The sequence below is a fragment of the Muscardinus avellanarius genome (genome assembly GCF_963383645.1).
Source record: "Muscardinus avellanarius genome assembly, chromosome: 3".
Lineage (NCBI taxonomy): Eukaryota > Metazoa > Chordata > Mammalia > Rodentia > Gliridae > Muscardinus > Muscardinus avellanarius.
This window is the reverse complement of record NC_137788.1, coordinates 46,012,726-46,039,497: the sequence shown is the minus strand read 5'-3', so window position 1 is coordinate 46,039,497 and position 26,772 is coordinate 46,012,726. Positions and strand designations below refer to the sequence as shown.

General features: G+C 44.5%; 1 protein-coding gene across 2 annotated transcripts; it reads left to right on the top strand.

Moving 5' to 3' along the window:
- Positions 1-330: 330 nt before the first annotated feature.
- Positions 331-25,982, top strand: YIPF1 (Yip1 domain family member 1; the record flags this gene model as incomplete). 2 transcript variants are annotated; one of them, XM_080693118.1, is made up of 8 exons in its annotated part: positions 331-361; positions 3,705-3,868; positions 7,959-8,039; positions 8,257-8,344; positions 14,567-14,683; positions 19,401-19,567; positions 19,948-20,130; positions 25,893-25,982. In XM_080693118.1, the coding sequence occupies 8 exons, from the start codon at positions 331-333 to the stop codon at positions 25,980-25,982; spliced, it is 921 nt and encodes a 306-aa protein (XP_080549244.1). The 2 variants fall into 2 exon arrangements, with proteins under 2 accessions (XP_080549244.1, XP_080549245.1); XM_080693119.1 differs by lacking the exon at positions 7,959-8,039.
- Positions 25,983-26,772: the final 790 nt, after the last annotated feature.

The window sequence follows — 26,772 nt, the reverse complement described above, 5'->3', positions numbered from 1 at the left end:
CTCAGCCTCCCCATCCTCATCCTTCCATCTCCAGGCCGCATCGGGTCCCTGGACATTCAGACAGTGAGACTGGATGAAACTTTTGGGCCCCCAGAGTTAGTTTCTTTATAGCAGTTTGATAATACCTGATGATTAATGGTTATCTTTATAATAATCCCTCAGACCCCAGTTAAAAAAGGAGGCAGAGGAAAACAATACCGTTTCTATGCCGAAATACGATTTGTTCGCAGAAATTTTATTCTGTTATCCTAGTAAGCTTACTTTTATTCCCTCCCTTTTAGACCTCTGCACATTTTCTTCCACATAGTTGGGAGAAGACCCACTGGCTGAATGGCGGCTGCGGATGACTTGCAGTTTGAAGGTACAGCAGTTGGGAGCCTGCCTTTGCGTTTATGGTCGCTATCTCCGCGGTCACAACAGTGAATTTTCATTGCTGTATTGGCTTGTACATTTAAGAGTATTATTTCAAACATCTTGAAAGACACAGTTGGCCACACCCAGGTTTTTCCTGTTGTTTCACTAGCTGTTCTTTTTTGTCATATGACCCTTTCGGTTGGCAACAGGTATCATAAATTTGGTACTACTGCTCTTTTATAAATACTTGTATAGCACTTACTTTTTTTTTTTGAGGGTCTGGGGATGGAACCCAGGGGCATTTGACCTCTAAGCTACATCCTCTGCCCTATTTTTTATTCTTTATTTTGAAACAGGGTCTCACTAAGTTGCATAGGGCATCACTAAATAGCTGAGGCTGTCCGCGAACCGCAATCCTCCTGTCTCAGCCTCCCAAATGCTGGGATTACAAGCGTGCGCCACCACGCCTGGCTTCACTTTTTTTTTTTTTTTGGTGCTGGGAGCTGAACCCAGGCATTCTACCTCTGAGCTACACTCTGGCCCTATGTTATTTTTATTTTGAAACAGGGTCTCACTGAGTTGTGGAGGGCATCACTAAGTTCCTGAGGCTGACTGTGAGCCTGTGATCCTTCTGTCTCAGCCTCCCAAGTACTGGGACTACAAATGTGTGCCTCCACGCCTGGCTACTATTTAAATTGTTTATGCAAATAACTTGCTTAATCCTTATGCCAAGTTTATAAAATAATTATTTTATTCACCCTGTTTGTCCAATGAGGAAACTGAGTAAATCAAGTAATTTGCCTGAAGGTCCCACAATAAGTTCCAAAGCCAGGATTTGAACCTAGGCAGAATGTCACAAACTCTGCTGTCCTAAGGAGGAGATAGGATGTCTAAAGAGACATCCCCCTCTTTGGCAAATACTATCTCTTTAATACATCTAGCATCTGTGTACTTCTTACCACCTCCATCTCTACTGCCACCATGTTCAACGCCATTATCTTCTTCTGTCTGAATTAGAGCCCTTATTTTTCTTCTGATTTCTTGCTTCCTTCCTTTCTCCACTACAGACTGTACTTTGCAGCTACAGTAATTTCCCCTGCCTCCTGCAGTGCTGGGACCTTGCTCATGCTAGGCAACCACTTTACCACTGAGCAACAGTCTCAGCCCCACAGTAGCTCTTACAAAATTAAATTAGATCATGTTATTCCTTCAAAACCTTCCAGGAGCTCCCATCTCACTAGGAGCGAAAGCCAGAGTTGTTCCTGTGACTTCGGAGGCCCCACATGATCCAGCCTTCCCCTGCCTCTGATTTTATCTCCTGCTGCTCTGTCCTTTCTCTGTCGCCCGGCCACACAGGTCTTGCCACTGTCCCTCTTACACAGCTTAGGGCTTTTGTGCCACCTTTCTGTCTGAAACGTTCTTCCTGCAGATAGCCACATAGCTTGCTCCCTTGCTCCCTTCGGATCTGGCTTTATTAGGCTTCCCTTGGCCCTGTCGTCTAGGAATACACTGTAAGAGAGTTCAGTGGAGAACAGCAGGTGCAAGTTTCCCGAGGACGGAGGAAGTTTGTTTAGGTCTTTTTTTCTGGATTGATTGAAAATAGGCCCTGTGTCCAGATCACAGATAGGGTGGGGGTCTGAGTGGGGGGAGATGAAGCTTGACAAGAGGCAATGAACAACTCAAGGGGAGTTCTACAAACTGTTAAGGGCTTTGGTCCTCGGAAAAGAGTAAGGGCGCACGCTTGTAACCCCAGTACTTGAGAGACTGAAACAGGAAGATCGAAGGTTTGTGGCCAGCCTCAGCAACTTAGTGAGACCCTTTTTCCAAATAAAAAATAAAATAGGGCTGGGAGTATAGCTCAGAGGTAGAATGCTCCTGAGTTGAATCCTTAGTTTCACAAAACAACGACAACAACAAAAAAAACCCCGACAGCTGCTGTGGAAGTTATAGAAGGCTTCCCTGAGGAAGAATGGTAGTGTTAGAGGAAGCGTTCAAAGCTGGCCCCAACATCTTTGGCCAGTCTTCACACATTGCATTTTCTCCAAGAAGCCTTTCTAGATCTCTTCAACTAGAGGAGTTACCACCTTCCTTTGGGCCTCTTGGCCTTTGTTCTTCTACAGCTTCACTCTGTAAGCCCTTCCTCTGGTAAACTGCTGCTTTTTAAATATGTGTGTTAAGCCAGGCGTGGTGGCGCACACTTGTAATCCCCGGGGTTGGGAGGCTAAGATAGGAGGATCGCACAGGTTCGAAGCCTGCCTGAGCTATAGAGGGAAGCTCTCAGCAACTTAGTGAGATCCTGTTTCCAAATAAAGTATAAAATAGATCCGGGAGTATAGCCTGGAGGTAGAAAAGCCCATGGGTTCCACCCTCAGTACCACGAAATAAATAAATAAATAAATACAATAGGGCTAGGGGTGTAGCTTGGAGGTAGAATGCCCCTGGGTTCCATCCCCAGTACAAAAAAACAAAGCAAACAAACAAACAAAAAACCAGAAGCATTCTACCTCTAACTTATACCCCTAATCCAATTTTATTTCTTATTTGAAATAGTCTCACTGAGTTGCCAAGGGTGACCTCAAAGTATGATCCTCCTGTCTCAGACTCCCAAGTACTGGGATTACAATCATGCGCCACCACACCGGGCTCCAACTTTCTTCACATTTTCTATAGTAATTACATAGGACTTATTGGAAAAAATAACTTCCATTAAGATGTTTTGAACTTGAATAAAAGAAAAAAGGTCTAGACTAGGCCAGGCACCTTGCTAAAGACTTTACTTAGGCAATATTCCTAGCTCTCCCCGGATTCTTTAAAATAAATATGTCCTGCCGGGCGTGGTGGTGCACGCTTGTAATCCCAGCATTCAGGAGGCTGAGACCAGAGGATCGTGGTTTGCGGACAGCCTCAGCTTCTTAGTGAGGCCCTCTGCAACTTAGCGCGACCCTGTTTCAAAATAAAGAATTAAAAAAAAAAAAAATAGGGCAGGGGATGTAGCTCGGAGGTCGAATGCCACTGAGTTTCATCTCCAGACCCACAAAAATGAATATATAAATAAGTACTCTCTATGATATGGGTGGGAACACTGAGGGTTAGAGGGGTTATTTACTTGGGCTCATGTAGTTAGTAAGTAGCTGATCCAGGAATAAAATCCAGGCCTGACTCTAAATTCCGTTGTCTTTGTAATCATTTTTCTATGTCAGATGGCTTTCTAGGGGTTTTCTAAGCCTGTTGCTGTCTGTGTCAGATCGGGTCCACAGTAGAGCTGAGGTTCTGACAGTGTCTCTAATGGGACGCATAGCACCTCTTGTGTGGCCAAGGTCTCTAGGCTTCTGTGCTTTTCTTGATTTCAGAATTTGGTGATGCAGCCACTTCTCTAGCAGCAAACCCAGATACCACCACTGTAAGCATCGAGGATCCTGGAGAAACCCCCAAACACCAACCAGGAACCCCAAGAAGCTCAGGGAGAGAAGAGGATGACGAGTTACTGGGAAACGATGACTCTGACAAAACTGAGGTTTGATTTACCTTTGAATTTTTTTTCTTTAATTTTTTTTAAAGCTTGTTCATTTATTCTCTATCCATTCTGTGTCAGGTACAGTGCTAGGCAGTGGTGACTCAAAGGTAAATGACACGTGGCCTCTGTCTTGGTGGGGGAAACAGGGAAACAGACCTTTGTGTGTGCGCCTGTGTGGTGCTGGGGACTGACTTCAGGGGGCATTCTACCTTTGAGCTATACCTCAGCACTGTTTTATTTGTATATGGATATAGGGTTTTACTAAGTTACTTAGAGAGCCTTTTTCTTTTCTTTTTTTTTTTTTTTATTTTTTGCAGTATTAGGGGTTGAACCCAGGGGCATTCTACCTCTGAGATACACCTCCAGCCCTAGTTTTTTATTCTTTATTTTGAAACAGGGTTTCACTAGGTTTCCTGGGGCCTTACTAAGTTCCTTAAGCTGGCTGTGAACTTGCGATCCTTCTGTCTCAGCCTTCCAAAGGCTGGGATTACAAGTGTGCGCCACTGCACCCAGTGCCGAGAGCCTTTCTAATTTGCTGAGACTGGCCTTGAACCTGTGATTTTCCTGTCTCAGCCTTCCAGGTACTGGGATTACAGATGCCCAGCATAAACAGACCTCTATCATCTCCTGGAAGCACTGGTGGAGGGAATGCTCAGGCGGTAGGACCTGAGAGAGCTGGTTAGGGTCAGGGAAGGCTTCCAGGAGACAGTGACACTTGAAACATCTGATGAAAGAGAACCAGGCTGCCAGGGGAAGAAGGTGGGCCAGGGTGACGTAGGCAAAGGGAATGGTCAGTAAAGTCACAGGTGTGAGCAGGAGGTGCAGGTAGGAATATCCTGTTTTTACCTACATTGGGAACCAAATATAAGTGAAGGCAAGAGATGAGGTTACATAGATAGGCTGTACCTGGAGCCTTAGGCTAGAGGCCTGGCTCTGGGGGTCTAACAAATCAGGTCCAGCCACTGGCCCCCCCAAAACAAAACAGAAAAGGTAATGGTGTAAAGCATGAAAGAAGCTTTAATCAGTGTAGCTACATTGGGAAGACCAGGGGACCCATGACCTTAGCCCTACCTTCAAGAGGCTTACCATGACTGTGAGGTTTTGTAGAAAGGGGATTGAGGGCCAGGGTTGGGGATTTGCATAGCTGCAGGCTTTGGATAGATGCCAAAGCAGGTGATCCTGATCAGGTGTGGTCTGGCCGATCATTATCACAGGGTTGGTCCAGTGGGGCCTGGTCTGAGATAAGAAAGTTGCTGTAGTCTGAGCTAGCTGGGACTCTTCACCAGATGATTATGTTTGTGGTTCCTGGAATCCAAGGTGATGCAGAACAAGGGAGAGAAATTAAATAAAAGATCTACATCCCCAGCCCCAGTTTTTATTCTTTATTTTGAAACAAGATCTCACTGAGTTGCAGAGGGCCTCACTAAGTATCTGAGGCTGACGGCGAACCTGCGATCCTCCTATCTCAGCCTCCCAAGTATTGGGATTACATTCATGTACCACCACGCCTGGCCAAGGAATTGGTTTATTTGATCATAGAGGTTTGGTGACTCCAAAATCTGATGAGGGATGCCAGCAGGAAGGAGTTAATAGTTCAAAGGTTACCTGCTAAGCCAAGCATAGTGACACACGCTTATAATCCCAGCATCTGGGAGGCTGAGACAGGAGGATTGTGGTTCACCAACAGCCTCAGCTACTTAGTGAGGCCCTTCACAACTCAGTGAGTTGCCTCTGTCTCAAATAGAAAAAGACTGGAGGTGTAGCTTGGAGGTAGAATGCCCCTGGATTCCATCCCTGGTACAGAAAAAAAGGAAGGAAGGAAGGAAGGAAGGAAGGAAGGAAGGAAGGAAGGAAGGAAGGAAGGAAAAAATTAGGAGTGTAGCTCAGAGGTAGAATGCCCCACAAATGTTATATGCTAGATAATTGTGTGTGTGTGTGTGTGTGTGTGTGTGTGTGTGTGTGTGTGTGAGAGAGAGAGAGAGAGAGAGAGAGAGAGGGAGAGAGAAAGAAAGAGAAACTGAATGAGGATTGAACCTAGGGGCATTCTACTTCGAAGCTAACCCCCAGCCATATCTTATTTTTCATTTTGAAACAGGGTCTCTGAATTTTTGAGGGCCTCACTAAGTTGCTGAGGCTGGCTTAGAACCTCTTATCCTTTTGTCTCAGCCTCCCAAGTATTGGGATTACATTCATGTACCACCACGCCTGGCCAAGGAATTGGTTTATTTGATCATAGAGGTTTGGTGACTCCAAAATCTGATGAGGGATGCCAGCAGGAAGGAGTTAATAGTTCAAAGGTTACCTGCTAAGCCAAGCATAGTGACACACGCTTATAATCCCAGCATCTGGGAGGCTGAGACAGGAGGATTGTGGTTCACCAACAGCCTCAGCTACTTAGTGAGGCCCTTCACAACTCAGTGAGTTGCCTCTGTCTCAAATAGAAAAAGACTGGAGGTGTAGCTTGGAGGTAGAATGCCCCTGGATTCCATCCCTGGTACAGAAAAAAAGGAAGGAAGGAAGGAAGGAAGGAAGGAAGGAAGGAAGGAAAAAATTAGGAGTGTAGCTCAGAGGTAGAATGCCCCACAAATGTTATATGCTAGATAATTGTGTGTGTGTGTGTGTGTGTGTGTGTGTGTGTGTGTGAGAGAGAGAGAGAGAGAGAGAGAGAGAGAGAGAGAGAGAGAGAGAAAGAAAGAAGGAGAAACTGAATGAGGATTGAACCTAGGGGCATTCTACTTCGAAGCTAACCCCCAGCCATATCTTATTTTTCATTTTGAAACAGGGTCTCTGAATTTTTGAGGGCCTCACTAAGTTGCTGAGGCTGGCTTAGAACCTCTTATCCTTTTGTCTCAGCCTCCCAAGTATAGGGATTACAGGCATGTACCACCATGCCAGGCTGGGAATTCCTTCTTACTAGGATAGGGTTGAGTTGGGGATAGGTGGGGTGGGGTTGGCTTTTTGTTCTGTGCAGGCCTTATGCTGATTGGCTGAGGCCCATCTACATTATCAAGGGCAATCTGCTTTATTCAAAGTCAACCAATTTATTATTATTATTATTATTATTATTATTATTATTAGTGTGTGTGTGTGTGTGTCTGTCTGTCTGGGGATGGAACCCAGGGGCAGTCGACCTCTGAGCTATACCACCTGCCCAATTTTTTATCTTTATTTTGAAACAGGGTCTCACTAAGTTGTGGAGGGCCTCACTAAGTAGCTGAGGCTGTCTGCAAACCGTGATCCTGCGGTCTCAGCCTCCCAAATGCTGGGATTAGAAGCATACGCCACCATGCCTGGCTTACTCAAAGTCAACCAGTTTAAATGTAAAATCTCATTCAAAAAAGTGAAAAAAAATTTTGTTTTCTTTATCCATTTTGTCTGTGAACTGGGAGGAGGTTGCTGATATCTTTGTGGCAGTTCTTTGCCTAGCCTGTGGACAGTGGGTCTTCTTGTCCTGCAGAGATGCTCAGGTCTCCCTGGACCTTCTGCTGTGTGAATCCTGTGTAGGTATCCAAAGGTGGCAGTGACAGTTCCTAGCTCTGGTCTTGCATCTGCCATCAGAGAGGTGTGCTGTGGGGATAGGTATGGCCCTCCTCTAAATTGGAATTTTTGTTTTTGTCAGAGCAGTAATATTTTTAGTACTTTCGAGTGAATCAGTATGTCAGATTTTTAAGAATTCAGGTAGCAATCATAGTAAGGATCTTGCAGGGGTGGAGAAGGAAAAGATATTTACACTACTTTCTCTGTGCCTGCATGCTTGTGTGTATGTGTGTGTGTGTTATTATACATGGTACATATTCTATATACTATTGAATCTAATCCTCCCTAGTCACCTATGTGGTAGATCTTGTTAGCCGTAGCCATACTTTATAGATACACAAAGCTCCCCAGTGAGGGGCAGATTTAAAACCTTTTGGTGTGATTTCAGAGCTGACGCTTAATTCTCTGTCAGGCTGGAAGTGGGTCATTGACATTGTGGAGTTGGTCACTGCCGCTGAAAAGCCTGGTCTCTTAGGTCAGCGCCATCCTTTTCTGTACAGCTAAATTAGGAAATTGCTTCTGTGTTCATTCTGTCTTATTTTACCTCTGACAGTTACTTGCTGGACAGAAGAAAAGCTCTCCCTTCTGGACATTTGAATACTATCAAACATTCTTTGACGTGGACACTTACCAGGTTTGCAAGCCAGTTTCCCCCTTCCTTTTTTCTGCAATTAAATAGTCAAATCATGTGAAAGCCTCTCTGTGTTAGAAGTGGGCTTGCAAAATAGTTACTAGCATGTGGAAATGTTATTAGAAAAGCTCAACTGGCTGAATTCCAGTTTTGTAGTAGTTGAATTTAGTTAACTTCTAAAAACAATCTTTAGTAGAATTACTGCTATGTTACTTTTCAGGTCTTTGACAGAATAAAAGGGTCTCTTTTGCCAATACCTGGAAAAAACTTTGTGAGGTTATACATCCGCAGCAATCCAGATCTCTATGGTATGTGTGGCGCCATTCTGATTCTTTACCATATCCAGTTAAACTTGGGTAAATGTGTGAGTTGATTAGAAGGGTGGAGACTTTCTGCTATTTGTGGGGTATACAGTGTTTTATTTGACTCTTCTGAGATTCAATAGCAGCCATGTAAACAATTTAGGGGAATGCAATTCCATGTTATATTAATGCCACAATTGCAAATCTTAGTGTGGCCTTCAGAAGTTTTGAGATGACATTGCAGGCGTGGGACAGAATAAATCACTGTCTAAGAGGAGCCTGTAGATTTTAACTGGTGGAGGGTCTGGTGGTCATGGGGTGAGTGTGGAGAAGCTATTTTCACACTTTCCCACTGACATGCTGAGTACCGTCTCTGCTCTCAGGTGAGCTGGCCTCACTGGGAATCTGGCCACCAGCATTGAAGTCTGAGATAATGGATATCCCAGGGATAGCTGTCAATCCTGACTCCTGCTGTCTGAAAAAGATTCAGAGGTCCACCCAGAGCTCCTGAGGAAAGGGCCCCACAACAGTGGACTTCTGTGATTGAGGAGAGAAGGCAGCCAACAGTTGCTAGACCAGAGACGTGTGTGTGTGTGTGTGTGTGTGTGTGTGTGTGTGTGTGGTTGTATTTCAGTCTTGCCAATACCCCTTGCAAAGTACCCCTACTTTTCAAATAAGGATGCTGACAGTCAGTGAGGTCCATTAATACCTCAACATGCCTCTTTTTTTAAAATTTATTTTAAAACAGGGTCTCAGCCACACACTTATAATCCCAGTACTTGGGAGGCCGAGACGGAAGAATCTCAGGTTTGTGGCCAGCCTTAGCTACTTAGTGAGGCTCCCTGCAATTAGTGAGACCCTGTTTCGAAATAAAGAATAAAAACTAGGGCTGGAGGTGTAGTTCAGAGGTAGAATGCCCCTGGGTTCAATCCCTAGTACCACAAAAAAATAAAAAAATAAAAAAATAAGACAGGTGTGTTAGCACATACCTGTAATCCAAGTACTTAGGAAGAGGAAGATGACAGGTTGAGGCCAGCCAGCTTCAGCAACTTAACAAGACCCTTAGCAATTTGGCAAAACTCTGTTTCAAAGAAGAAATAAAAAGGGAGGCTGGAGTTTAGCTTGGAGGTAGAATGGGTTCAATTTCCACTATCCCAGTAGCCCCCAAATATACATATATGTATGTGTATATGTGTATATATATATATATATATATATATATATATTCTCAATCTTAAATGATAAGTAGCAAAGCACTTATATATGTTGATTATAATATTTAAAGGAAATTGTGAGAATCTACAGTGTGCCAATCATAACACACATTCTTTAATTCTTACAATATGTGTATTAAGTACTATTATCTCTATTTTAATTAATTAATTTATTTATTTTTGGTGGTACTGGGAGTGGAACCCAGAGGCTTTCTACCTCCGGGCTATACTCCCAGACCTATTTTTTATATTGTATTTGGAAACAGGGTCTCACTAAGTTGCTGAGAGCCTCACTAAGTAGCTGAGGCTGGCTTTAAACCTGTGCCATCATCTTGTCTCAGCCTCCCAAGCGTGTGCGCCACCACGCCCGACTTATTATCTCTATTTTAGATGTGAAGAAACTAAGGCCGAGACCCTTTTCATCAAGTGGTAGGAACACCCAGCATGTAAAACCAAGAAAAGTGGAAGTTCTGTCATGGAGGTTGGGTGGCTCCCCATGACAGAAGTTTCTCTGTGTGATTCCCATGGAGAAATGGTGGAAACCATTGTTGCACTGGTTCGTGCCTTTCTTTCCAGGGTCTTCGAGGCCATTTCTCTTCCTAGTTGTCTCACGCCTTTTACTTCCAGCCTGAGAACTTCTCGAGGGGCAGCTCTGGGTCTCAGGAGCCCACATCTCCAGTGCCACAGGGCTTGGAGCTCTTCAACGATTTCCGAGCACCTGCTTTGTGCGCGGCCTTGTGCGAGCGTCTGGGGATTTAAAGGCGGGGCCATGGGGACAAACCAAGAGAGCCGACATCCGCCAAGCACCTTAGAGGCGTGGGGCCAGGGAGAAGAGCACAGTGCTCTGCTTTACAGTGTTTACTTCTTTTGCTTCAAGGTAGCCTTTTCTCTCTCTCTTTCTTTTTTCCTGTGGTACTGGGTCTTGAATCCAGGGGCATTCTACCTTCAAGCTCCCCCCACCCAGACATGTTTATTTTTTGTTTTGAAACAAGATCTTGCTAGGTTGCTGAGAGTGTTGCTACACTGCCGAGGCTGGTCATGAACCCGTGGTTCTCCTGTCTCAGCCTCGCAAGTGCTGGAATTACAGGCATGTGCCGCCACGTGTGGCTGCTAGCTTTATCTTATAAAAGAGAAAACTGAGGCTTAGAGAAGGTAACTTATCCTTAGTCACAAAGTTAGCGATAAGGACAGTAATAGCAGATACTTGTAGGGTGCTTGTTACTGTACATGCCAGACACTGTTATTAGGGTGTAGCATGTGTCAACTCACTAATCCTCATAATAACCCCAACCTTATGTGAGTCAGGTGCTATTTTATAGATAAGGACACCGAGTCACACTGAGACCCAGCAATTGGCTCAAGATGCTGCAGCTAGTAAGTTGCAGAGCTCAATTTTTATTTTTTATTTTTGGTGGTACTGGAGATTGAACCCAGGGGCATTCTACCTCTGAGCTACACCCCCAGCCCTATTTTATTTTTTATTTTGAGACAGGGTGTCACTAAGTTTCAGAGGGCCTAAGTTGCCGAGGCTGACTGAACCTGCAGTCCTCCTATCTCAGCCTCCCAAGTACTGACATTACACGCATGTGTCCCACAGTGCTATACTCAGGGTCCATAGTCTTTATTACTGTGCTCTGCTGCCTTTCATGACAAGGCCTGGATCTGGACCCAAAGTTTGGTTCTTTGAGATTATAGTTGTGATTAAAAATTAATAAAGGGCTGGACCTGAGACAGGAGGATCACAGATTCCCAGCCAGCCTTAGCAAACAGTGAGATTTTCATCAACCTAGTGAGACCCTGTTCTAAAATAAAATTAAATAGGGCTGGGGCATAGCTCAGAGGTAGAATGCCCCTGAATTCAATCCCCAGCACTCCCCCCCACCCCACAAAAGCCAGGTGTGGTGATTGTAATCTGGGTACTTGGGAGGCTGAGACAAGAGGATTGCAGTTCACAGATAGCTACTTAGTGAGGCCCTCTGCAACTTAGTGAGACCTTCTTTCAAAATAAAGAAAAAAAATAGGGCTGGGGGCATAGCTTGGAGGTAGAATGCCCCTGGGTTCTATTCCCAGTAAAACACACACACACACACACACACACACACACAAAACAAAATAAAGTTAAGGTGTCTTACAGGACTGGGCCTTGGGGATGGGTTGGAGGAACATGGTCAGGAAAAAGATGACAGAAGATGTGCCCAGATGCAGAATCTAAGGGAAAAGTTGACTAATTAACTACACTTTAACTTAAAGTGAAACCTTTATATAGAAAACATCTCACCAGGTGTAGTGGTGCATGCTTGTAATCCCAGTACTTGGGAGACTGAGACAAGAGAATCGTACCAGTTAGAAACCAGCCTCAGCTACTTAGTGAGGTTCTTAGCAACTTAGTGAGACCTGTTTGCAAATAAAATATAGAGCTGGGCGTGGTGGCACATGCTTGTAATCCCAGCATTCGGGAGGCTGAGACTGGAGGATCGTTGTTCACGGACAGCCTCAGTTACTTAGTGAGGCCCTCTGCAACTCAGTGAGACCTGGTTTCAAAATAAAGAATACAAATAGGGCATGGGGTGTAGCTCGGAGGTCGAATATCCTGGGTTCCATCTCCAGACCTGCAAAAAACAATATATATATTATGTATATATATTACATATATATGTATGTGTGTGTGTGTTTATATATATATAATAGGTCAGAGATATAGCCCAGAGGTAGAAGGCCCTTGGGTTCCATCCCCAGGACCACACGCGCGCGCGCACACACACACACACACACACACACACACACACACAATAAAATAGAAAGAAAAAGAAAGAAAACATCTTATATAAAAACTGTAAAAAAAAAATCCACACGGAAGAAATATTTGCAGTGCCTAGGACAAAAAAAAAAAAAAAAAAAAAAGAGAGAGAAGCAAGACTATATGTAGAACTACAAATTATAAGAATTAAGCAAAAAAAAAAAAAAAAAAAAAAGGAAAACGGGCAGTTCACAGAAGAAACCCAAATGGTCAATAAAAACATAAAAAGGTATTTTGGCCCTGTTGTGGTTTGGGCCTGGGATGTCTCCAGAGGCTCCCGTGGTGAAGACTGAGTCTCCAGGGCAGCAGTGTTTCTAGAGAGGGCTTTGGGCAGTGACTGGCCCATGAGGCCCTCTGACCTCATCAGGGGAGCAGGCCACAGGGAGCTGAGTGGACCCTGAGGTGGTGGAAGCTGGGCGGCGCATGGCGGGAGGGAGTAGGTCTGGGGCCTGCCCTGGGTTGCTTTGTCTTGTCCCTGGTCTCTTCCTGTCTCTCTGTCTCCCTGGGTGCCCTGAACCAGCAGCTTCCCTCCACCGCGCCCTGCCGTGATGTTCTGCCTTGGAGCCAGGTGACCTTGGACTGAAGCCTCTAAAGCCATCAGCCAAAATAAATCTCTATATTGTGTTTGTCTCAGTGACAAAAAGCTGACTAACACAGCCTCACCTGCAATCCGGGAAATAAAAATGAAAGCAAGACATTTATGCCCATACATTTAGGAAACACATACAGGTTGGTCTGTCATCATTTAATCACTCAGTTAATTCAATAAATACTGAATATTTATTATTCTAGGCACTAGAGATACGGCAGTGACTAAAATGGACAAATCCCCCTTCCTTCAGCAGTTTAAAATCTACTGAGTTTAACAATAAACAAAGAAAATAAGCAGAAGTATAGTTTGATAGTTAAAAATGCAAAGGTGAAAATTAAAAGCAAAGGGACAGGACATGAAATGTATGTGTGGGCTAGAAGTGTGTGTGTGTGTGTGTGTGTGTGTGTGTGTGTGTGTGTGTGGTGTGTTTTAAAGGGGATTGAACCCAGAGGCATTCTACCTCTAAGCCATACCCCACCACACACATGCATTTGACTTTTTTTTTTTTTTTTGCAGTATTATGGATTGAACCCAGGGGTATTCTACTTCTAAGCTACACCTCCAGCCCTATTTTATTTATTTTTTATTTGAAACAGGGTCTCACTATGTTGCAGAGGGCCTTGCTAAGTTGCTGAGGCTGGCCTCAATGTGGGATCCTGATGTCTCAGCCTCCCAAGTCCTTGGATTATAGGTGTGCACCGCCATGCCTGGCTCACATTTGCTTTTTTTAATTTTTGCAGTACTGGGGCTGAACCCAGGGACATTCTACCTCCAAGCTATACCCCTAGCCATATATATATATATATATTTTTTTTTTTAATTTTGAAACAGGGTCTCACTAAGTTGCAGAGTACCTCCCCAAGTAGCTGAGGCTGGCTGTGAACCTGGAATCCTCCTGTCTCAGCCTCCCCAGTACTGGGATTGCAAGTGTGCCCCACCCCACCTGGCTTCACATTTGCTTTTATGTGCACAATAGTTTCTAGCAGGAATGGCTTATCGTGGTAATTTCTTGAAGTGCAGAGCTAGGGCACTGAGAGAGAGGGAAGCTTACTTTTCTCTGTATTCCTTTTGATACCTTTTGAACATGGAACTGTGTCTATATTACTTTTTCATTATGTGCCCTTCAACATTCATATACTCTCAAACACAGCCATGATGATCCGGTTGATTAGATTAACTCTTCTCTGAAGCGTTCTGCTTGCCCTGATCTTCATTTATACTACAGAGGACATGTCTGATTTAACTCATTTTGCTCTGGCATTAACATTTGACACTTAGATAAGAGAAGTAATCACTGCTTCTTGTATTCTGATAGAAGGCTTAACAAAATGTCTGAATTTTTTGATCTTCCAATAAAGGAACCTAAACACAAATCAATGTCTTTATTTATTCAATTGTGAAAGGTGTTTTGGCCTTTGCATCCCAATCCCCTTAGTCTTTAAAGCAGCTAATTACTGAGTTGTATTTTGACCTTTTAATAGAAATTCCCATTAAGTAAGTGTTGATTGCATCTAAAATTCATCTTCCCTTGCTTGTACGAATGGGAGGAAGATAAGTTATTCTGTAAGAGTGTAAAGGCAGGTGCTTCATTTTCCTGTTTCTGAATTTTGTGGTTGCTTTTTCAGGTCCCTTTTGGATATGTGCCACATTGGTCTTTGCCATCGCAATTAGTGGGAATCTTTCCAATTTCTTAATCCATCTGGGAGAGAAGACATACCATTATGTGCCCGAATTCCGAAAAGGTTTGTGAACAGCTGTACTCATTTAGAATGCTGTCAGTTTTAACCTATGAGTCCTTTCACCCCCTGAGCTTGTGGGCCCAATGTCTAGGGGCTGCAGCCTTTGCATTCTCTGTTTTAGGATTTAAACTTTTTGTCTCAGAGTTTACTGCTCGTCTATATAAATCCACAGCACTTTTTTTTTTTTTTGGTGGTACTGGGGTTCCTGGAAGCCCTTCTACCTCCGGGCTACACTCCCAGACCTATTTTTTATATATTTTTATTTGGAAACAGGGTCTCCTAAGCCAGAGCGGCTGGCTTTGAAACTGCGAGATCCTCCTGTCTCCGCCTCCCAAGTGCAGGGATTACAAGCGTGCGCCACCATGCCTGGCTCACTTTTTTTTTTAACTGTGGTAAAATGTGTGTAACATAAAACTTGCCATTTTAAGTGTGTATAGTTCAGTGGCACACTTAAGTACAGCTTTGTTTTGTTTATTTATTTATTTTAAAAATTTTTAAAAATTTTTTATTGGTGCATTGTTGTCATACATCTTAATGGGGTAAAAGATGGTGGAGATATACATGCACACATCACCCAATTAGCCCTTACCCAGTTCTCACCCCATTCTCTCCTCCTCTCTCCTTCTCTTGTTTGGCATAGTGATTGACATTGATATGATATGTTTTTTTTTTTTTTTTTTTTTTTTTTTTTTTGCGGGTCTGGGGATAGAACCCAGGGGCATTCGACCTCCGAGCTACACCCCCTGCCCTAGTTTTTATTCTTTATTTTGAAACTAGGTCTCACTGAGTTGCAGAGGGCCTCACTGAGGAGCTGAGGCTGTCCGCGAACCGCGATCCTCCAGGTTTCAGCCTCCCGAATGCTGGGATTACAAGCGTGCGCCACCACACCCGGCTGATATGTTTGTTAAAGAACATCATGTGCATTAGAGAATTTTCCTCTTACCCCCTACCATTCCCTCAGTTAGGTCGCCTTATTTACTCATCTATATAATCTCCTTTTTCATCTAAGTTCCTCCTATGACCTATTTTCTCCCTAGTTTTCACATATTAGGGGGAGCATCAATTTTTTATTTTTTTGTGGCTGACCAATCTCACTTAGCATAATGTCCTCCAGTTCCATCCATTTCTCTGTAAATGACATAATTGTGTTTTTCTTTATGGCTGAGTAAAATTCCATTGTGTATATATTTCATAGTTTTATAATCCATTCATCTGTTGATGGACATCTTGACTTGGTTCCATAGTTTGGCAATGATGAATTGAGCAGCTGTGAACATAGATACACATGCATTAGTTTGATATTTTGGTTTCCATTCTTTTGGGTAGATACCCAGAAGTGGTATTGCTGGATCAAATGGGAAGTTTGTTCCCATTTTTTTATTTCTTTAATTTTTATTTTTTGGTGGTACTGGGGTTCCTGGAAGCCCTTCTACTTCTGGGCTACACTACCAGACCTATCTTATATATTTTTTAAAATTTGGAAACAGGGTCCTGCCCAGTCCTCCTGTCTCCGCCTCCCAAGCACTGAGATTACAAACGTGCGCCACCACGCCCAGCGTTCATTCTCATTCTTCTGAGGATCCTCCATACTGTTTTCCAAAGTGGTTGCACTAATTTGCAATCCCACCAACAAAGTATTAGAGTTCCCACTTCTCCACATCCTCACCAGCATCTGTTGTTTGTATTTCGAATGATTGCCTTTCTAGTTGGAGTTAGGTGAAATCTCAGGGTAGTTTTGATATGTGTCTCTCTGATTGCTAATGATGGTTAGCATTTTTTCATGCATTTATTGGCCATTTGAATTTCTTCTTTCCTGAAGTGTTTATTTAGTTCACTTGCCCTTTTTTTTTGGGTGGTACTGGGGATGGAACTCTTCTACCTCTGGGCTACACTCCAAGACCTATTTTATATTTTATTTGGAAACAGGGTCTCTTAAGCCAGCAAGGCTGGCTTTGAACCTGCGCCATTCTCCTGTCTCCGCCTCCCAAGCGTGGGGATTACAAGTGTGTGGCACCATGCCCGGCTACTTGCCCATTTTTTTGATTGGGTTATTTATTTATTTATTTATTTTTGTGGTACTGGGAGTGGAACCCAGGGGCTTTTCTACCTCTGGGCTATACTCCCAGATCTGTTTTATACTTTATTTGGAAACAGGGTCTCACTAAATTACTGAGAGCCTCACTAAATAGCTGAGGCTGGCTTCAAACCTGTGCAATCCTGTCTCAGTCCTCCAAGCGCTGGGATTACAAGCGTGTGCCATCACGCCTGGCTGGGTTATTTGTTTTCTTAGTGCTGAGTTTCTTGAGTTTTCTGTTTTTTTTTTTTGGTTGTGTTTTTTAAGTCAAAAAATAATTTGTAGCTGGGTGTGGTGGTGCACACCTGTAATCCCAACACTTAGGAGGCTGAGACAGTAGGACCACAAGTTTGAGGCCTGCCTTAGCAATTTAGTAAGACCCCCAACAACTTTAGTGAGGTCTTGTTTAAAAATGAAAAGGAATGGGTATCCAGCTTAGAGGGAGAATGCCCTTAGGTTCAATCCCCAGTTCCAAAATAGTTCTCACTTATTTTTACTTATTTAATTTCCTAATGATCTTATAAGGTAACGTTATTCCTGTTTTGCAGGGTAGGGAAACAGGCAGGCATTGATTAATTCACCACCCAGAATTTGTATAGGATTAAAACCCATGCATCTGTGTACAGAATTTGTGCACAACATTGATTGTTGTGGAATCACAACACTGCCTATTAATAGAGCTTGAAGTGTAATGTTTGATGCCCAGAAGGTCTGTCATAGCTATAGCCAGAGTAGAATTTCCTTCCTCTTCTCTTGCTAATCCATGAAAAAGGCATTATTTTAACAAAATTACCTCTGGCCTCATGGGGGAGTTCCAATGTGGCATAAACTGCTCTGGGATGCTTTAAGTGTTTTAGATAATCACAGGCTTTATACTGGAATCAGGCTACCATTGCCAGGGGGCCTTTGTTCTTGCCAGGATGCACATTAAGTGAGTTTCCTACTGATTTTCAGGTAGGATGGACTGATGTGATGGTTTAGCAATGCTTTAAGATCCTCTACCCCAGAAAAAGGAAAGCAACTCCTGTAGGGCTGCTGCTCTGTGGGAGAAGTACAGAGATACAGAAACAGAGATAGCAGCTGTGGAGGAGCTGCTAACCCGCACCTCTGTCGCCAAGGCAGTTATTTATGTAAGGAAGAAAGTGAAACTGGAGAACAGTTCAAGCAATTCATCAGTGAGCTGGAAGTCTGTATCTCAGAGACAGAAGGATCTCTAAACACCATGCAGAGCGCCAGGCGTGGTGGCGCACGCTTGTAATCCCCGCGCTTGGGAGGCGGAGACAGGAGGATCGTGCTGGTTCGAAGCCAGCCATGCTGGCTTAAGAGACCCTGTTTCCAAATAAAAAATATAAAAGAGGTCTGGGAGTGTAGCCCGGAGGTAGAAGGGTTTCCAGGAACCCCAGTACCACCAAAAAAATCCACAAACAACAACAACAACAACAAAAACCATGCAGAGCAAGTTAATATATACCCAGGGCATTTTAATAAATTTCCTAAAGAAATCAGTGTCAGCTCTTCTTTTGCTAGAGAGGAGGATGAATTCTTCCAAGGGGTTAGTTAGCTTTTATTTTATTGAAATGTTGTGTGTGTGTGTGTGTGTGTGTGTGTGTGTGTGTACATTTTTCTCTTTTTTTTAGTACTGGGAATTAAATCCAGGGGCACTTTACCTCAAAGTTATACCTTATCCCTATTTTTTTTTTAAACAGGGTCTCACTAAGTTACTGAGGGCCTCACTGAGTTTCTGAGGCTGGCCTCAAACCTGCAAACCTGTCTAAATCTCCCCATATGAGGATTACATGTGTGTACCACCATGCCCGGTGACATACTCTTTATATGTAATATAAACACTTGTAGTGTGGCCTTCTGAAGTATTTGAGTTGCATAATCCAGTTGTTTAATAATATTAGTTGTCAAGTTATTAAATGAACTTCAAAAGCCATATAGGATACTATTGGTCATCACCACAAAGACAAATGCTAAAGATTCATTAGTTCAGCAAACATTTGTGTGTCAGGTACTGTGCCAGGCCCAGGAAATACAGGCCAATAAGATGTTATCCCTAGTCCATTGAAGTAAACAGACACATTAGAAAATAAGGATGGTAAAGTATCAGAAGTGCTCTGAAGCCAGGCATGATGGCGCACACTTGTAATGCCAGCATTCGGGAGGCTGAGACAGGAGGATCAGGTTTGCGGACAGCCTCAGCTACTTAGTGAGGCCCTTTGCAACTCAGTGAGACCCTGTTTCAAAATAAAGAATAAAAGAAAAATGGGGCTGGAGGTGAGGCTCAGAGGTGCCCCTGGGTTCCATCCCCAGTACTGAAAAAAAAAAAGCAGCAGCAGCAGCAGCAGCAGCAGCAGCAGCAGCAGCAGCAGCAGCAGCGCTCTGATAGTGTATTATAAAGTCATGGTGGAGCAACGTACTGTGGCTCGTCCTTGTAATCACAGTACTTTGGAAGGTGAGATAGGAGGAGCATAGGTTTGAGGCTAGCCAAGGAATTTAGCAAGGCCCTCAGCAACTTAGCGAGACCCTGTTTCTGGGTGTATAGCTCAAAGAGAGAATGCTCCTGGGTTCAATCCCCAGTACCAGGGAAAAAAAAGAAAGGCATCCATGACGGAGATGAAAACGGTGTCCTGTCATCCGCAGTGTCCATCGCAGCCACGATCATCTATGCTTACGCCTGGCTCGTTCCTCTTGCCCTCTGGGGTTTCCTCATGTGGAGAAACAGCAAAGTTATGAACATTGTTTCCTACTCGTTTCTGGAGATCCTGTGTGTCTATGGCTACTCACTCTTCATTTATATCCCCACAGCAGTAAGTACCACACCATGGAGCCAACTCGGAGCGGATGCTGTGATCTTGGTTGAAAATCCAGCCACAAATTCGGCCCAGGCATTGTTATTTCCAGCCCAACACTCCTGTGCTCCTGATAATCCCCTCTGAATCTAAGATTCAGCACCAACAGGGCCTGGAGGGCTAAGTGCCAGGTCTTGAGCCCTCAGTTACCAAAGTATACACCCTAGTCTGTCTGCTGGTGGGGCTTCTCCAGCCTTTACTGAAAACCAGACTGGCAGTGGGGACCCAGCTGTTAATGGGCTCATGGACTGTATAAACATACACCCCTGGAATGAACAAATGCCTCTCTGAAATGTCTCCAAAGAACCCTTCCCCACTCTCTTTTTCTCCTCTTCCAGATACTGTGGATTATCCCGCAGAAAGCTGTTCGTTGGATTCTGGTCATGATTGCCCTGGGCATCTCAGGATCTGTCTTGGCAATGACATTTTGGCCAGCTGTCCGTGAGGATAATCGGCGCATCGCGTTGGCCACAATTGTGACGATTGTGCTGCTTCATATGCTTCTTTCTGTGGGCTGCTTGGTATGTTCTCATTCTTGTATTCTCCTGCGATGTTTTATATACAAGTGCTAAAAGACCTTAAACTGGAAGAACACAACGGTTGTTTTAAAATTGACTTCATGAGCTGGTCTCAGGGGCACAAGCCTATAATCCCAGTATTTGGGAGGCTGAGACAAAAAGATTTCAGATTTGAGGTCAGTGCAGTGTAATTTAGAGAGATATTGTTTCAAAACTTAAAAATATATCTATAAGGCTGATGGTATAGTTCAGAGGCAGAACCTTACTCCCCTCCCTCCCCAGTTCAATCCCCAGTATTACAAATACCAACCAAACAAACAAACAAATAAAAAACCCCAACTCCATGAAATAACAATTTTAGACTTTCCTAGAGGGAAAGTTGGTAAAATTATGGTAAAGGATTGGTAAAGTTATAAGAATTTGACCGTAATATGGCTTTACCTAGTTTCTGTGGTCTGGTTAAGATTTAGTGTCTGGCCAGAGGAAATGTGGGTGAATGTATACTTTTGTATAGGGCTGGGCAGAGGGATGGGAGACTCCACTTTTGGGTGCCTTGCTGGTTTCCTGCACATACTTAAAAAGATTTTTGAAATTCAGAATTCCTTTATATTTTATTTATTTATTTTTTGCGGTACTGGGGATGGAACCCAGGGGCATTGTACCTCTGAGCTACATCCCCAGCCCTATTTTTTAGTCTTTTTATTTTTAATTTTTTTTTTGTGGTACTGAGGATGGAACCAAGGGGCATTCTACCTTTGAGCTACACTTCCAGCCCTATTTTTTATTCTTTTTATTTGTGTGTGGTACTGGGGTTCCTGGAAGCCCTTCTACCTCTGGGCTACACTCCCAGACCTACTTTTTATTTATTTATTTTATTTGGAAACAGGGTCTCTTAAGCCAGCATGGCTGGCTTCGAACCTGCACGATCCTCCTGTCTCCGCCTCCCAAGCGTAGGGATTACAAGCGTGCGCCACCACGCCTGGCTTTATTCTTTATTTTAAAACAGGGTCTCACGGAGTTGCAAAGGGCCTCAATAAGTAGCTGAGGCTGCCTGTGAACCGCAATCCTCCTGTCTCAGCCTGCCAAATGCTGGGATTACGTGCGCCACCATGCCCGGCTTAGTCTTTTTATTTTTGAAACAGGGTCTCACTGAGTTGTGAAGAGCCTCGCTAAGTAGCTGAGGCTGTCCGTGAATCATGATCGTCCGGTCTCTGCCTCCCGAATGCTGGGATTATAAGCATGCATAGGTAGAAAGCTTAGACGAAGTTATATACTTCATGAAGGAGTTGTTTTAAGGCGGGCCACATCTAAAGCAAGTTCTGAGTTCCTGCATCTGGTTGTCTTTTTAGGAAGAGCATGTGCTTTTGAGTCAGGCAGGCCCAGGTAGAAAGCCAGCTCTGTCACTCACTGACTGTGAGCTTGGCCATGGTTCTGTTTCTCTGAATCTTCATTCATCTGTTACATGAGTATGATATTTCCTGTTACGGGGTTGTTCTGAGGACCAAGCAAATTAATACACAGAAAGCATTTAACATAGAACTTGTCCTAAAATGCCCATAAGTTAGGTCTCTTTCATGTGATCCTAAGGAGGCATGGCAGATCCCGTGAAATGCTTCAGTGACCCTCCTGGACCCTCTGTCAGTGGAGGAAGGATGTCTCTTCCTTTTTTTTTTTTTTTTTGGTGGTACTAGGGGTGGAACCCAGAGGCCTTCTACCTCTGGGCTATACTCCCAGACCTATTTTTATATTTTTGTTTGGAAACAGGGTCTCACTACGTTGGTGAGAGCCTCACTAAGTAGCTGAAGCTGGCTTTGAACCTGTGCAATCCTCCTGTCTCAGCCTCCCAAGCGCAGGGATTACAAGCGTGCGCCACCACGCCTGGCTTGTCTCTTCCATTTTAATGAGCTTGCTCACTGTGATGCTTCTCACTGGCATCTTCCCATCTCTCATGAATTTTTCCCTATTGTGTACCTGGCTGATAAGCTGGTGGAGAAGGAGGAGGAAGCGAAAGGCTTGGCCTTGCCCTTTTCAGCTGTGTCAGGACTGAGAGGCAGGCTCACGGATGGACAGTGGAGCAGGGAAGTATTACCATTATTATTAAGAACCATCTCATGTGGTTCCTGTGGCAGGACCTTTTACCTCCAGTGCTTCTTACTCCCTTATGGGTAAATGGCACTAAAACTAGGGTTTTCCTGCCCCTCTTGTTGCTGAAGAATGTTCTACAAGAGAACATCATGAAGTAGTAGAAAAAGCCCTGGACTGGGAGGTGCGTGGCATTGAGAACCAAGGCAGCTTAACCCTCGGATCCTTGGTTTCCTCGGCTGACATGGATCCATATCTTCCTGGGTGTTGGTGAGATGCAGAGAGGTGGCCGCGGAAGCCTTGCATGGACTCTGAAGGGCTTTTCAACTGGAGGGATGCTAGGAAAAGATGCCCCTGTCCAGAAGCTGCCGGGGCCCGCCTGCTGCATATGGCCCCTGAGCGCCCAGTGGGCGTGACCAGGGTGACCTATGTGGACTCAGGCTTACATCTCCCCCTTCACAGCGGTGACTCAGGGTGACATCCTGTGTCTCATGGACTTTTTACCCATTATATACCTGCTTGAGAAGGTGGTGGGAGAGGAGGCAGGAGAAAGGGCCTGCTCTGTTCAGCCCTTGAGGGTCTCAGAGCAGGGTAGACTGGGCAGTGAGGCAGGGAGGTACTTGATGGTAGTAGGACCTCCGCTTGGAGGAGAAGGCATGGTTTTCTCCTCCTGTGGCAGGTGTTTAACCAGAGCCACTGTCCTGGACTTTGTTCTCTCTGCTGGAGGTGCTGCCTCCTTCCTCTTTTGGCTGCTGAGAGATGAGGAGACCTGGGTCCCAGGCCCAGCACCACCGCTCTCTTGGTTATTTCCCTTTTCTACACTCCCGGCTCTTTACTTAGGAAAAGGAGCTGATCGTGCATGCTGTAGTAGCATCTTCACTGTTAGAAGGATCTAATGATATCTGCAACATGAAAACATGACAAGTCAAGCAAGCAGAACACATCATTATTATCATTGGAAGGACAGAGAGGAATTGGCAGGGGAGTCATTTAAGCTTAGGGGCACCGGCTGAACCAGACATCTTGGCTTTCTCCCTCTCCCCTGGGGAACCCGGAGTGGTGTTTTTGCTTAGCACAGTGAAGCACGTGACAGCCCCACACCTGCTGGGGGCCCCTTGGTGATTGCACATGTAAATGATCTCTTAGGTTTATACCCAAACACACCTGGTGGGGAAGGCTAAAGAAGCACCCAAAGGTGCGTCCGTGGCTGGGATGCTTAGATAGGTGCAAGCCTATATATAAGTGGTTCCTGCATATAGTGGAGTGACCTCTGCCCCAGCTCTAGACCTAGAGAGCCTGTGATCCATCTCTGAGGCCTCCACAGTGCATAGATCTGGGTTACAGACTGTGCCAAAGAATAGAAAAACTAGACTGTGGAGGTGGACATGGCTGGTTTGTAATCCCAGCTCAGACACATAGTTATGTAGCCTTGGGAAACTATCTCATTGAGCCCTAGCTTTTCACCTTTAAAATGGGGATAAAAATTTCTGTTATAGCCAGGCATGGTGGCGCATGCCTGTAATCCCAGTGCTTGGGAGACTAAGACAGTAGGATTGGTGGTGTAGCTTAGAGGTAGAAGGCCCCTTAGTTCAATCCCTAGTACAAAAAAAGAAAAAAGAAAAAAGTGTATATGTGTGTGTGTATATATACATATATACACACACACACACATACACATGCACACATGCACACACATATATATACACACACAAATATATATATATATATATACATATATATATATATATGTATGTATATATATATTCCTGTTATAGATTTCTTTCTTTGTGTGTGTGGTGCTGGGGATTAAAACCAGGAATATTCTGCCTCTGAACTATACTCCTAGCCCTATTTTATTTTCTCATTGGAAACAGGGTCTTACTAAGTTGCTGAGAGCCTGGCTAAGTTGCTGAGGCTGGCTTTGAACCTGCGATCTTCCTGTCTAAGTCTTTAAGTACTGGGATTATAGGTTTGTGTCACCAGGCCTGGCCCCTTTTATAGATTTCTGAGCTGATTATTGATCATGTGCCTGGGCACAGTTGGCACTCCCAAAATAATAGCAGAGGTTATTAAGCACTTGTGGCGTCAGCAAATTAGAGAATTAAAGCTTGTTCAAGAAACAGACAGAGAAACCATCTTTTTCAATCCATCGGTTTTACAAATGTGAAACACCGAGACCCATTGTGGGTGGTAGGACTTGCCTAGAGTCAGGGTAAGTGAGTAGCAGGACAGGCTGTAGACCTGGGCCTCTAGGCTCATTTTGTCTGAAGAGGTGAAGATGGTTTTCTCCAGTGGCCTAAAACAGAGCCATCGCTCCTGCACCCTGCCTTGGTGACAGTGCTCACCTTAGAAGTCTAGAGAGCCCAGAAGAGCATGGGCAGTAGGCCTCTGCTCCCCCTTAAGTTCAGGATTATTCTTTTTCTCCCCCAGAAAAGATCTGCAGGTCTATCAAAGGTTCAAGACCAGCCTCAGCAACTTAGCATGACTCTCAGCAAATTAGGGAGATCCTGTTTGAAAATAAAAAATACAAAGGGCAGGGATGTAGTTAGACTCTCTCTGGGCTTCATCCTCAGTACCACGGTGAGAGGGGGATGTGTGGGGACTGGAAATAGCTGCAGGATGGGGCCCTGAGGAGGACTACCTTTTACAAGTGGTAGGATTGCTCTGGGAATGTGACAAACTAGAGGAAGTCTGCTCAAAAAGGCATCCGTGGCAAACTTTTTGAAAAACCCGCTTAAGAATTAAGGAGGAATAGGAAATTGCTGGGGAAGCTCCAGCCTGTTGCGTTGGTGCCACCTTCTGGCTGACAGAGAGTAGAGCTAGTGAAAGATGGTTTTTACTAGACTTGGTTTTTAACTTCTCACCTTAGGACCCTGATGTCATTGGAGAGCCGTGAGCATTCAGTGGTCCTTGGTACAGTGCCAGATTCACATTTCCTTTGAACAACCAGTGTTCAAGGCTGGTGGGATTGGATTTTCCTGGGCTAACGTTAGGATTCTCTGACCTGGAGATATAGGAGGGAAGGTCCTCCTTGATGTCCCTACTCCTCCACCTTCTTCTGATTTGGGACAGTTAAATGGAAGGTGGTGAGTGGAGGCACTTACAATGCCTTTCATTTCCCAGCCGAAGAATTAAGAAGCAACACATGCCTACTAATTTTTTTTAGGTCTTTCCAGAGAGTCAACTAACTGGTCTAGCAGCAATCTGTCATAGATCCGTGCGTTAAGTACTAATTATTTACATAGTGCACAGCCAGGCTCGCTGTGAGGTGTTGGTGACAGATAGAGACAGTCTTTGTCCTGAAGGAGAAACTATCTGATGTGCTAGTTCCCAACGTGCACTTTGAATCCTGGCTCCACTACACATGTGCCACGTGGGCTTGATCGGATGATAGTGTCTCTGAGCCTCAGTTTCTCCTTCTGTTAAATGAAGATAATTGTTACAACCTCACAGGGTTGTTAGGAAGATGAAGTCATGTAACATAGTAAGTACTCAGCAAGTGGTAGCTAATTTTAAAAAGATGAGCGAGTCAGACATAAATAGTTGGGTTCATTGTGGTGACAAATATGGTCAGGGGAGTGTAGGGGCCAGAAGAGCCCAGAAATACTGTTCGCAAGGAGCCTAGAACAACACTCATCCAGACCATTGTTTTTTGACTCTCTCATGGGTCTCTTTTCCTGCAGGCATACTTTTTTGATGCACCAGAGATGGACCATCTCCAAACAACTACAGCTACTCCAAACCAAACAGTCATAGCAGCCAAGTCCAGCTAACAAGGCAAGTGAGGGATTATGTTTTCATCTTCAGCTGCAAAAATGGGCAGATGCATTAAGCCGGGCGTGGTGGTGCACGCTTGTAATCCCAGCATTCGGGAGGCTGAGACCAGAGGATTGCAGTTCGCAGACAGCCTCAGCTACTTAGTGAGGCCCTCTTAGTGAGGCCCTCTGAAACTTAGTGGGACTCTGTTTCAAAATAAAGAAAAATAGGGCAGGGGGTGTAGCTTGGAGGTCAAATGCCCCTGGGTTTAATCCCCAAACCCCCCCCCCACACACACACACACAAAAGGCAGATGCATCAGTTCTGTTACTCTTAGCATCAGAAACACAGAGGGCAGACCCTTGTATCGTTCTGCACAGTTTCACACTGGGTGCATATGTGTGCACCTCTGTGTATGTGTTCCCCTATTTGAAACCATCAAACTTTGAAATCCACATGATATTGGCCTTATCTAGTTGGGGAATAAGTGCTGTTATATTCTGTAAGAGAAGCCCCCACCTTTGTCCTGGTCCTCCTCCTACTCTACCCCCATGCTCTGCCCAGCAGCACAGTATGGGTTTGTTCCATTTTATTTTATTTGCCATAATGGGGATTGAGCCCAGGGCCATTCTACCTCCAGCCTACACCCCAGACGTATTTTATTTTGAAACAAGGTTTCACTAACTTGCAGAGGGCCTTGTTAAGAGTAGCTGAGGCTGTCTGAGAACCTGTGATCCTCCTGTCTCAGCCTCCAAGTTTTGGGATTCCAGGCGTGGGCCACCACGCCTAGTGGGGTTTGTTTCATTT